The sequence below is a fragment of the Alexandromys fortis genome, unplaced genomic scaffold (genome assembly GCF_014885135.2).
Source record: "Alexandromys fortis isolate MF-2015 unplaced genomic scaffold, M_Fortis_MF-2015_v1.1 scaffold_57, whole genome shotgun sequence".
Taxonomy (NCBI): Eukaryota; Metazoa; Chordata; class Mammalia; order Rodentia; family Cricetidae; genus Alexandromys; species Alexandromys fortis.
Window position 1 is genome coordinate 10689522 of NW_026067941.1, and position 12755 is coordinate 10702276.

At 39.6% G+C, this 12755-nt stretch overlaps 1 protein-coding gene and 1 pseudogene across 1 annotated transcript; both read left to right on the forward strand.

The window, feature by feature from the left end:
• Positions 1-6580: 6580 nt before the first annotated feature.
• On the forward strand, positions 6581-7812 carry LOC126505245 (60S ribosomal protein L27a-like; annotated as a pseudogene).
• A 3606-nt stretch (positions 7813-11418) lies between these two features.
• Tas2r40 (taste 2 receptor member 40) lies at positions 11419-12381 on the forward strand. The gene has a single exon (XM_050147961.1). It carries the CDS (start codon positions 11419-11421, stop codon positions 12379-12381), a length of 963 nt encoding a protein of 320 aa, XP_050003918.1.
• The last annotated feature ends 374 nt before the right edge of the window (positions 12382-12755 follow it).

Sequence of the window (12755 nt, forward strand, 5' to 3'; positions counted from 1 at the left end):
ACATGTAATGATAAGAGAGAGAGAGGGGTACTGAAGGTAAGAGCTCACCCAGGGATGGGAGCAGTGGGATGGGGAGGAGACAGGAGCGGATGACCTAACCAAAACCAAGGATGTGTTAAAAGGGCCTTGTAAGGCCCACTGGTTAGCATCTTATCGCAGAATCCCTTCAAAGAGTCTTCTCAATTGGAGGTGAGAGACAACCATAAGGATTGTATCTTTAGTTATGTGTCTGCAGGTCATCATGGATTCCACTAGGAGCTCTGCTGAAGCTCAAGTCCCCTGATTAGCAACTGTTGCATACCTTCCCTGATGGATACTGGAGCTTTCCCTGACGACTTTCAGGAAAACGTTGAGAGCCAAGGTTGCATTCTGTGTATCTTCCACAGAAATGTGCAGAACTGGAGTAGGAAATACACACGTTAGAAACCATTATGAAGTGGCCAAATAGTCTAGAGAAAGAACTCTGTATCTACTTTCTTCCTTTAACCCTTCACCCTCTTTTTCTTCTTTATTTTTTTCTTTTTCAGAAACTGTTGAATTCTTTCACAAAGTAGCCACTCCCACGAGCAGTTTCAAAACATCGCTGCAAATACTTTGTATCAACTTTTTATTTTACCAGCCTAAGTGGTATGGGATAATAACAATGTGGGATAACAGCTCCTTATTTTGTTGTTGTTGTTGTTTGGTTGGTTTGGTTTGGTTTTTATTTCTTTACCTCTTTGGGGTTATTTGTTTTATTTTGTGAAAGGGGTTTTCCTGTGTCTCCCCAGCTGTCCTGAAAATTGCTCTGTAGTGCATGCTGGCTCTGTAGTGCATTCAGAGATTTATATGCCTCTACCTCCCAAGTGCTGTGTGTCACCAACACATAGCCATGTGAGTTGTATGGTTGTTGTTTATGTACATTTCTCAATTGGTAGGGAGACCTGGCATTCTTTTTCCAGATAACATTTTTACTATTTCTCTGTTTTGGAAAAAAAAAATCCAAATCCTTTGCTTGTTTTCAGTTGAGTTTTTCTTATTTTCCATTAGTAAAAGTTTTTATATAACAACTTTATATAAAAGCCTCTTGTACAGTTTGCAAACATTTTCTTTCATTCTGCACACTACTCTTTTATTTTCATGTGCATTTTCATTGCCCTTCGAAGCAAAGAAGACATGTTTTTAATAAATTTAACTTATTTTTTCTTAGATTATTTGTGCTTTAGGTCTTGTCTCTAAGAAACCATTGTCATTGCCATAAACCAAAGTTAAGACAATTTATATGTAAGCCTCCTTATGTTTAAGTCTTCAATCCATTTCTGTTAATTTTGCATGAAAGAGAATACTTGGCATGGGTATTTGGTTGTTCCACCAATATGAACACTATTCTTTCTCCCATTGCATAGCTGTCACACTCTTATAGAAAATCAATACTTTGAAAGATATGAGTTGCCAACTGAAATTATATCATTTTTTACCTAGCATGTGTCTTTTCCAAATTCCCTCATTCTCCTCCCTCCTACCCTGTGCCCATCCCCATACAAAGTTAATGTTTCTTTTCATGAAGACAGTTACATATCACTTAATATTCCATATTCATGTTAAGAAGAAGACTTGATTTCTGCTGAGAAATCAGTCATTTTGTACATGTATACCTAAGGACAGATATCTACCTAATTGAATTGTACAGCTAATTCCTGAATTAAATAAAAGGAACTGAGTATGGCAAGTACCTACCCATTAGTAAAGAAGCAGCAGAGAATTTGAATAGAAATCAAATATTAATATGAAAACACCTGTCAAAACTCATTCCTTGATATTCTGAACATGAGCTCAATGGGTGTATGGCCTTAGGTGACTTGTCGCTTGGTTTACTCGCCCTAAATGGAGGACTCTAGGGTTACACCTGTTCTCACAAGCCGTTATTCTATTATTCTGATTCCTATTTTATTTAGAAATAGACTCTGCAGTTGCCTGAAATTCACTTCAAATGCTAGAATTTTTGCTTGCAATTTACTTTTCAAAAATAAGTATAGCCATTTAGTTTTAAAAGATAATACGTAATGAAAAAATATATAATCCTGACCATGATAACAAAAATAAGAAATCTCCCTATAAAAGTTGGATTGGTAAAACTCTTAGCCAATGGCCTAAAGTGAAGAAGGATTTCCTCCAGGCTCCCACTAAGAAAGACAGAACATGATTGCTCACCAGTGGATGAACTAAGGAATTGCTCCACTTAGAGAAAACTTCATTCATCAGCTCCATCTCGTGGTGAAAAGTGCTAAGTCTTACATAACTCCTTGAAGGTGCCAGACTCGCATTGATGGGGTCACTGAAGACTTTTGAATCTACAGAAACCAGAGACATAAAGATCTATGGCTAGCATAAGAAAATCCAAACTAACTGCTTGGAGAATAACCGCTTCAGCTTGCCAAACCCTGTTTAAGTGTGTGCATATGATGGCTGTCATAAGGTCATTACTTAGAGAAAGCTAAATATATTTTATTTTTAACAGTTCTCTCACAATGCATTACCTTTTGTTTTAAAGCCAGAAATTTTTTACTTTCCTTTGATGCCCAAACTACATGTTAAATATGTCACCTTGCAATACAAGCACAGAATTCAGCCTTGTTAGAAACCACTCACAATGGCAAATGCGGAGTTTCACATATTTAGTGCTTTGTAGTCTAACAATGGAAAAGAACTGTTCCCAAAGCTATTTACTGGGCCTTAATTTTAAGCACATGTTGGGAGGGGCTACCTGGTCTCAATCTTAGCTGAGTAGTTATTGACAGTTGATGGCTGCTAGAAGAAGGAGAGTCACTTTTCTTTTAGATTCTGGCTATTGATATATTGTAAATATGCCAGTGGATGGCTCTCACACCCATGCACATAAGGGCAGCAATAACAGAACTCAAAGGAAAGTAAATGAATAAATCTGAAATTAGGAGGAAAAAGAGTCAGCGAATGGAAGGTGATGCAATCAAGATATGTACAAAAGTTTCCAAGGATAAATAAAAATATTATCTAAAAAATAATTTTTTAAAAATTATTTTCATAGTAATTATTTTTTTACCATTGTGACAAAGCATCTGACAAGCCAACTTAAAAAAGGCATGTTTTCAAGCCAGGCGGTGGTGGCGCAAGCCTTTAATCCCAGTACTTGGGAGGCAGAGGCAGGCAGATCTCTATGAGCTCGAGGCCAGCCTGGGCTACAAGAACTAGTTCCAGGACAGGCTGCAAAGCTACAGAGAAACCTTATCTCAAAAAATAAAGAAGAAGAAAAGGTAAAGAAAGGCAAGTTTCGTTAAGCTTTGACATAAGGGAAACACAGAGCACTGAAGCAAGAAAGGCCAGGCAGTGTGGACATGGGGTTACTGGTCAAATTAGGTCCACAGTCAGGAATCAGAGAGAGCAAATGTTGGTACTCAGTGACCTTTCTCCTCTTTGTTCATCCCAGAATCTCCATCCATGGAACAGAGCTTCCCACAGTTAAGAGGGTTTTCCTGCCTCAGTCAATCCAATCTAGAAACTCTCTTACAGACATGCTCAGATTTGACTCCTAGGAAGTTCTAGATCTTGTCAAATTGCCGCTTAGCCTTAACAGATTGTAAGTGCTCCACCTTCAAATGTCACTGCACTAAATCTTGCACCATCTGTGACTCCAGGAGTTAGCTTCACTGCACAAGTACAATGATTTTGTGGCTCACCAAACCCCAGGAGAATGCCTCCACAAATCTGAACTCAATGAGCATTTGGAGAGAATAAACCAGGTTTCTTCATGCCCTTGATAACATTCTTAAGAACTACACCACACACACACACACACACACACACACACACACACACACACACTTTTAAAAAAAGAAATATGAAAGTAAATGCCACTTGCATCTCCACATAGTGTCTTATAACCACTGTGGTTGCCTTTGAGAGAAACATTCACAGGGTTTGTCTACTCAACAGACCAATTGTATGATAACAATCTCCTCTGCCCAGCATAAGCACATTTTCCAGTCAGATGATGTAAGTTTATTTCTTTCAACAGATCAACAACAGGCCTTTTGTTCTGCTGTGACCGAGCCTCCTGCCCTACGTGCAGTGAGTGGACTGTGCTATGTAACTGATTGTCAAGTCTGTGTCTCCAGCTTGGCCAGGAGACTTAGTACAAGTGGTGAGCAATGTCTGTGGCATCTTCCATTTTTAACTTCTAGCAAAAAGCAATGTCTGTTGAATAATGCAAATGAGCATATGCAAAGCCTGTGTCCTTACATAACTTGCCACACAAAACTCAAGTTTCATTGCAAGTCCAGTATAAACTCCTTACATCCCAGAAACAGCGTCACACAGTCACACAAATCTATATTCAATTGTTTGAAAGCTTCCTCTTTTCACAAAAGCTAATTTCTGAACTGCTTCCCGGTATCCAGTTACTTCAAAAATGTTTCCAGTCATAAAAATTCGCAACCCATAGTGAAGAAATAAAGTTAATTATTGCATTGACATATTTTAAATATTCATGTGGATAATATGCAAAAGCAAAACATTTTACATAATTTATCTTTTGATTTCTTAGCCATATTTAAGTAGTGTGGCTATAGCAATGCCATTTAGCATGTTAGCAACAGTGTTTCTGGTCACATGTATATTTATGCATGTTAATACCTTTGTAGGATTTCCACTACATTCAACAGACACTTCCACACTTGTTATCTGTGATGAATTTCATACTGTGGGTAGATATTTCACTTAGATACATAGCTGTTTGTTTTATAAACAACTGAGATAAAATCTTGCTGACATTTCGATTGTCTTTTCGCTTCATTAAATTTGGATAGCACATTATTTTTTCCATGTTGCTGGTCTTTGTTCCTATGGTCTCTTGGTTTATCATAATGGCTTCCAGACTATTTTCTGCCATCACATTCTTTGCCAAACACATACATAAAATACTCACTAATGGACAAAGTGGAACATATGCCCCTCTAGGGTCTAGTTTTCTTTCCCTTCTTTTTATAGAAATATGTATCTAAGAATTATGCTAATTTCTAACACTATATTCTGAATATGATTCTACAAATCAAAAATCTTTGTATTGTAAAATAGTACAGTGATTTCCTATACCTGAGCGCCTCAATCATATTTCTTTATACCTGATAGAAGAATACATCTTTTTTAGTCTTACCCAAAAATTCACTGAGTTATTTCCACAAACAGAGCATACAGAGTGCCATTGCTTCTGTTGTCTCAGAATTGAGTCTAGAACCCACATGAGAAAATGAAGTCTCCTTAAAGGGCGGTGGGTCTTAACATGCTTGACACCAACTCCAGTGCCTTGTAGTGTCTTGTTATCCAGAAGAAATATTAAAAATCCATTAAGGTGGCATGGGGACGTGGATGTTTCTCATAAGTTCTTTGGGAAATTCAGACAATGCCAGTAGATAGACCTGAGGAAGATAGAAGATAAGTCAAAAGCTTTAGTTGATGACTAAAGCTAAATGCTAGTTAGAGGGCTCATTAAAAGACTTCAGCACCAGCTCTTCTGCAACCAGCCCTGATTCCAATGCAAGCTTCTTCCTAAATCTATTTACAAAAAAAAAAAAAAAAAAAAAAAGTAAAGTAAATCTATTTACATAAAAATAAGGGTTAGCAGCAGCAGACTAGAGTTTACAGCAAAGCCATCTGAAGAACTCAACACATGCTACCACACAACACATGGATAACTGACATTCGGAAAGGTTACATAGTTAGATGGTGCTAGCCAAGGAAGCAACAACCACGGGGAAAGCATGCAGATAAAAGCAGCCAATGAAATAAAGAGACACTCTCTCTTGCCTCCCATACTAGCTGGGACTTGAAGAGGGAAAGATGAATATCTGAGAGCCCATCCCGTGCCAGCCAATGCAGGCAGACAGAGTTTTGTCTTGGTTTTGTTTATTTGTTTGGGGTTGTTTGCTTGTTTTGATGGTTTAAGAAGAAATTTATTCTTTTTTAGTTCTAGCTTCTATAAGTCTCACGTCACCAGCACTGGGATGTGCTCTTTTCCTTGACTCTTATGATGTCTGGGAGCTGCTGGCCTGCATTGATTTGTGGACATATCTCTCCATTTTTTAAGAACAGAACCTCCAAGACTGCTCTCTCTCTCTCTCTCTCTCTCTCTCTCTCTCTCTCTCTCTCTCTCTCTCTCTCTCTCTCTCTCTCTCTCTCTTCACCTGGCCTTCTCCTCTGTGGAGGAGTACCACAGTTCCCTCTGTTGGGGGGTGGGGGAAGAGGAGGGATACATTTTACTACATGCAGAGACCATCTGGATAATCCAGGACAATCTTCTCATCTTAAAATTATTAAATTAATCTCATCTGCAAAGCCTTTGCCATATAATTTAATACCTACAGGCTGGAGGGATTAAGATATCACTAGAGGGTTTTTTGTTTTTTTTCACTCTATGACAGTGACTTAGAGTCCTCATCTGATCTGGGAGACAATGTACCAATAACAGGTTTCCTGAGCACGAGCCTTTGAGTTGACAGTTTTTTGGAAGACTGAGAATAAGCAGATGAAGGAAGTGGACATGGCAGGGAGAGTACTTGAAAAATTCGACATGCTGTAATGTCTATGTCACATTCTGGGCATGAAAGACCGCTTTGTTTAAATGCCCCTTACAAGCCTCACGGTAATATGTGATTTCCACTATGACAGCATTGGAAGGTGGGACATGTGGGGTAAGATTATGGAGATGTTAGTGGTTAGAGCACATGCTGCTCTCAGGCAGAGTCTTCGCGACGACCAAGTAAGAGAAAGGGGGAAGATAAGATTTCAACCAAATATGAAAATAAACTGAACTGTTAATATTTTCATTAGAAAATATAAAAACTGATCAATATATCATTGTGGGATTACAAAGGGGAAATCAACAGCACTCAGCTGAGTCCATGTTGAGTTAATCCCCTTATGTGAGTTGACATGACCCATGATGTTTTCTTGGTTATACCAGCCTTATTACACATGTCCTTACTGGACTTTCTCAGCACTTTTCCTTCCTGCTCTCACTGAGATGAAATCCACACTTCTTAGATGTCCAATTCACGTGGCAAAGTGGAGGGGATGGAGTCTATCTCACAGCCTTCCACTGTCTTTAACTGAGTGGTTGACATTTTGTCAAAATCACTTTTTAAGTCTCCCAGGTATGACCACTTGCTCCCTTTGGGATTCATCTGTTTCTTCAATGGATTTCCAACTCTTTCTGTGGATGTTATGAGGGTTTAGCAGTTTTCCTAAGGAATGTTTTTGCAGCCCTGTCTGCCTTTGACACTCCCATGAAGTCTTTAGGAGGTGATCAGGGCACAGGTCTCTATCATGGAACTCCTCCATCCTCTTCCTCCTCCTCTTGTTCTTTCCTCTCCAATCCAGGAAGACTTGGAAACTCTGGAACCACATGAGCCATGGCCACGGTCACATTGGTAAACACGGAAAGCACCCAGAAGGCCTTAGGAATGCTGAAGGCATGCATCAATACAGGATCAACTTCAACAAATATCATCCAAGGTACCTTGGGAAAGTTAGTATGGGGCATTGCTACTTAAAGAGGAACCAGAGATTCTGCCTGACTGTCAACCTGGGTAAATTGTAGACAATGGTCAGTGAGCAGACATGGATCAAGGCTGCAAAGAATACTACTGGAGTTGTTCCCATCATTGATGCTGTGCCATCAGGCTACTTCAAAGTTCTGGGGAAAAAAATTTCCTAAGCAGTCTGTCATCATGAAAGTCAAATTTTTCAGCAGATGAGTTGAAGATAAAGGGCGTTGGAGGTACCTGTGTCTTGGTGGCTTGAAGTCACCCAGGGAAGTTAATTAAATACTGACATTTTCGACAAACAAAATTAGACATTTTATATCTATGTGTTGGTGGAACGAAAAATATTTCTCTTAATTAAATATTCTTCCAAATCTGACAAAAACATTTCAACCTAAAAGTCATAGTTCTCTGTGGGATCTTTTCTGAAGTACAGATGCCTCCTAGCTTGGTCTATTATATACTATCATAATAGAATGCCACAAGTAGGGTAGTTTATTAAGATTAGAATATTTGTTGTTGTTGTTGTTTGCTTGATTTTTGAGACAGGTTTCTCTGTGTCACCCTGGCTGTCCTGGAACTCTCTCTGTAGACCAGGTTAGCCTCAAACCTAGAGATCCATCTGCCTCTACCTCCCAAATCCTGGGACTAAAGATGTACACCACCACTGCCAAGCTAGAAATTTATTTCTTAAAGTTCTAAAATCTGAGAATTGCAAGGCCAGGTATTCTTCATCTAGAAAAGACCTTTTAGCTGCATCCTTCCATGGAAGAAGGCAGGAAAAAAGTAAGCAGGAAGTGGGTGAACTCAATTCTATAATAAACATCCTTCTTGGAACAATATCTATCTATTCACGAGGGCAGAACTCCCATGATTTAATCACCTTGTAAAATCCCCTCTTAAGTGTTCAGACTTAGAAGAAACAAGTATATCACACCCCCTCTCCAAGACCCACCCTCCAACGTCTTGGAAGAGGGGGTAGAAAGATTGTAAGAGTCGGAGGTTGGGTAGGAATGCTGGGAAACAATATCTTCTAGTCAAGCTAGCACCAAGGTTGGCACCCAGACTCTCACAACAACTGTGGTAGATACACAATATTAAGTCACTGGAAATTCCAGCATATGTGAGAGGGGAGCTCACCATGCCCCATCCTCAGCTGAAGAAATGTTGGTGGCTGACAGATGCTGGGGAATAGAAAGTCCGGTTTCTTTGGTTGTGTGGCCCCTGATAGGTTGTCCACACTCTAAAGGATGAGATTATACTCATGTCCATATTTTCACATAGCACTAGTTGGACTCAGTGAGTCATTAAAAAAGACATGAAATTGAGTGGAAAATGTGTTAGGGACAACTGGGAGGAGTTCAACAGGATGGACATGATCAAATTACATCATGCAGATTCATGAAATTCTCTAAGAATGAATAAAAATATTTTTAAAAAATTCCATCTCTCAACAGTGTCACATTTGGGGATCAGGTTTCCAACACATGAACTTTAGGAACCACATTCAAGCCACTACACTTCTAATCTAGCTCTCCAGTTTTTTTTTTTTTTAAAAAAAAATGGGTTGGCACCACTACAAATAGAAAACTATGAGTGACTTGGCCTTGGCAACCTTAGACATGCAGCCTGTGTAGATCCTGAGCACCCATCCCCAGAACCACTGACTGCTGCCACCTTGCTCAAGTCTCTGTGGTTGCAGGAAGATCCTGCCTAGCATGCCCTTCTGCTCTCACATCTTAAGAGTAAAGAAAGGCATGAATGAAAACCAACAGAAATGGTACCAGAAAGATGGAAATCAACAGTTACATGTGAGAAGTTTGTACATTGTATTATTTACTGCCAACTTATGTATGTTCCAACAAAATAAACAAAAACATGTAGGTAAAAGCTGCTGACACACACTACACTCCTCTCCTGGGAAAGATAACTGAAACCAGTGAGTCTCTTACAGAAAATGTCAAACTGGTCAATGAATACTACTTCCTATTCCTGCCTGTGATGGCTAAAGCAGCTATGAGCTTTCCTGTGTAAGTTGCCACTAGGAGTTCTTTTTCTCCAAAGAATACTTAAGTCATTTTGTGATATACGTCTTTGTCTAGTAGTATTTTTATACAAACAAGATCAAGTACCACAATATAATTTGGCTAGGTTTAATTTTTGTTTTGTCTGTTTGAGACACAGTCTTGCTGTATGTAACTCGATGTATCCTCAAACTTGTTATCCTCTTGCTTCAGCACCTTGAATGCTGAAATAACAAGCAAATCCCACCATATTCAACAATAAAACTCAGTCTTATAGTAATAAGCTTTTAACTTCCTTATTTTAAATCAAATTATTTTGGGGTTGTGAAAATTCATGATTTATCATTTTTCATATAATAGGACAAGCTCATAAGCAAATGGTAGCTGATACCAAATCTGGACGAGAAGTGGGCTATCTACTGTTCAACTAAAAAACAAGCAATCTGTCTTAGTTAAAGTTACTATTGCTATGATGAAGTACCATGACCAAAAGCAAGTTAAGGAGGACAGGTTTCATTTCATTCACAGTTCCATATAACTGTCCATCTTCAAAAGCAGTAGGTCAGGGTCTTAAGCAGGGCAAGAAACTGAAGGCAGGAGCTGATGCAGTGGCCATGAGGTAATGCGGCTTATTGCCTTGTTCTGTGTGACTTGCTCAGCCTGCTTTCTTGTAGAACCCAGGACCACCAGCCCAAAGATGGCAACACTCACAATCTCTAATTAAGAAAATGCTCTATAGGTTCACCTCCAACCCAACCTTATAAAAAATGTTAAGGTTGTGAGCTTAACCTTTCATGGTTGAGCCATCTCTCCAGGGCTGCCTACAACCCAGTCTTATGGAGGCATTTTCTCAACTGAGGCTCCCTCCTCTCTGATGACTCTAGCTGTAACAGATTAACATAAACTCGGTGCACAAAATCATTGACCAGATTCACTCAAGTAACCATGCAAACTCAAAAAACAAAATTGTTCTGGCATCATGAAGAGTGCTGGTTCTGCTAGGGGAACCAGGCAACCAGGAACATGGAGCCACACCAAGCAATCTGCTGGTCCTCACAGGACAAACAATTCTTTCATGCTCCTATGTCTGTCCAGTGACCAGAGGTAGACAAAGCCATCCTCTCAGAGGAGGACTGTGTCATCATCCTGTTTTGCCTTTTCTGTGTACTATCTGAGGCCTTTCCAGAAGACGTGTCATTCTAAGTGAGAGATATTCATGTGTAGGCTAAAATGAGTTTGTTCTTTGCTTACATGATAACTGCAAAACTAAAATTTCTTGCAAAATCTGGGCAATAGGAAAGAAAGCAAGAAGACTGAGCACAGCAGTGCAAGCCTGTAATCCCTGTTGTTTAGGCAGCAGTAGCAACAGAATCATAAGCTAGCCTGGGCAGCCAGGAAAGGAAGCATGAGACAGCAGGATGTTTTTACAAATAATAAACAAGTCTTGTGAGATAGATAGGTTAAGAAAAAAAAGCTGGGACACTGAGATTTCTCTAAGTTGGGATTCTGTTGAATAAATAAATAAATAAATAAATAAATAAATAAATAAATAAATAAGATGTAGAGATGCTGTGCTAGACATTCATTGTAAATTCTGTTTAATAAGCTTCTGAAACCTCCAAACAAATGGGCGTTTATGAAATGGAGTCAGAATCAGTAATCAAATCCTTTCATAATTTGCATGTCAAGCCTCTTACCTGTGGTCATGTGGCAAGCAAATGAAGAAAAATAGGAAATGACTATCGGCTACGAGGGAGTATTGCTGTAACACTTACTTGTGGGAGGATTACGCAGCAAATATCACTCCTCGGTGAGGAATCTAAAAGTCAGAGTCAGACAGAATGGCGAGAGTAACCACAGATGCTACTGACAATAATTCTTCCAGGTATAAAGTCTATTTAACTTTTGTGATCTCTACAATATTCTCTAGCATTGGTATCATTGGCAATGGCTTTATCACCATCATCTATGGGACTGAATGGGTCAGGAGCAAAAGATTCCCCACTGGTGACCACCTTATGTTGATGCTGAGTTTTTCCAGGCTCTTGCTACAGATTTGGCTAATGGTAGAGATTACTTGTAGTCTATTCTTCAGGAGCATTTATAACCAAAATGTCGCGTATAAATTCTTCAAAGCTAGCACTGTGTTTCTGAGCTACTGTAACCTCTGGTTTGCTGCCTGGCTCAATGTCTTCTATTGCCTTAAAATTGCGAACTTCACTAACCCTTTGTTCCTCATGATGAAGCGGAAGATCATAGGGCTGATGCCTCAGCTCATGAGTCTCTCAGTGTTGGTTTCCATTGGCTTGAGCTCCTTCTTCTCTAAAGACGTCTTCAATGTGTATGTGAACAATTCTGTTCCCATTCCTTCCTCCAACTCCACGAAGAAGAAATACTACTCTGAGACCAATGTGGTCAACCTGGCTTTTTTATATTATGTGGGGATCTTCATTCCTTTGACCATGTTCATCATGGCAGCCACTCTGCTGATCGCCTCACTCAAGAGGCACACCCTGCACATGGAAAACAGCACCACAGGATCCAGAGACTCCAGCATGGAGGCTCACTTGGGTGCCATCAAGTCAACTACCTACGCTCTCATCCTCTACATTACCAACGCACTGGCTCTATTTATTTCCATGTCAAACCTCATTGATGCCTACAGCTTCTGGAATAGTTTGTGCAACTTTATCATGACTGCCTACCCAGCTGGTCACTCAGTGCATCTGATCCTGAAAAATCCAGGACTGAGAAGAGCCTGGAGAAGGTTTCAACTCCGTGTCCACCTTTACTTGAAAAAGTAGATCTGGTGAATGGAACCCAGGGAGTGTTTTAACTGGCTCAACCGGTTCTGCCCTGCCCTCTCAGACCTCCTCATTCACTCTTCCCACACACAAAACCTGCTCTGTCACTAACTACTCTTAGGGTAACTGGATTCTTACTTGAGTTTGAAGTTGGGTTAACCTGAGAATCTAAGCAGAAGTAACTAAACGACATGGAGATTGATTTAAAAAGAAAAAGTTTCTTGACACAGATTTATTCGTCTCTGGCCCCAAACTCTTCTCTGCTCTCCACAAACTCTTAAGCCTTGGAAGAAGATCTCAGTTTAGCCAGGAGAAGCTCTGATTGCTTGCTGTCTGTTATTTATTGAACACCCTTTGGTCCTTGAAAATATCTT

What these genes read in the sequence shown, in the direction of transcription:
- Tas2r40 (XM_050147961.1), top strand. Translation starts at nt 11,419, where the DNA reads ATGGCGAGAGTAACCACAGATGCTACTGACAATAATTCTTCCAGGTAT.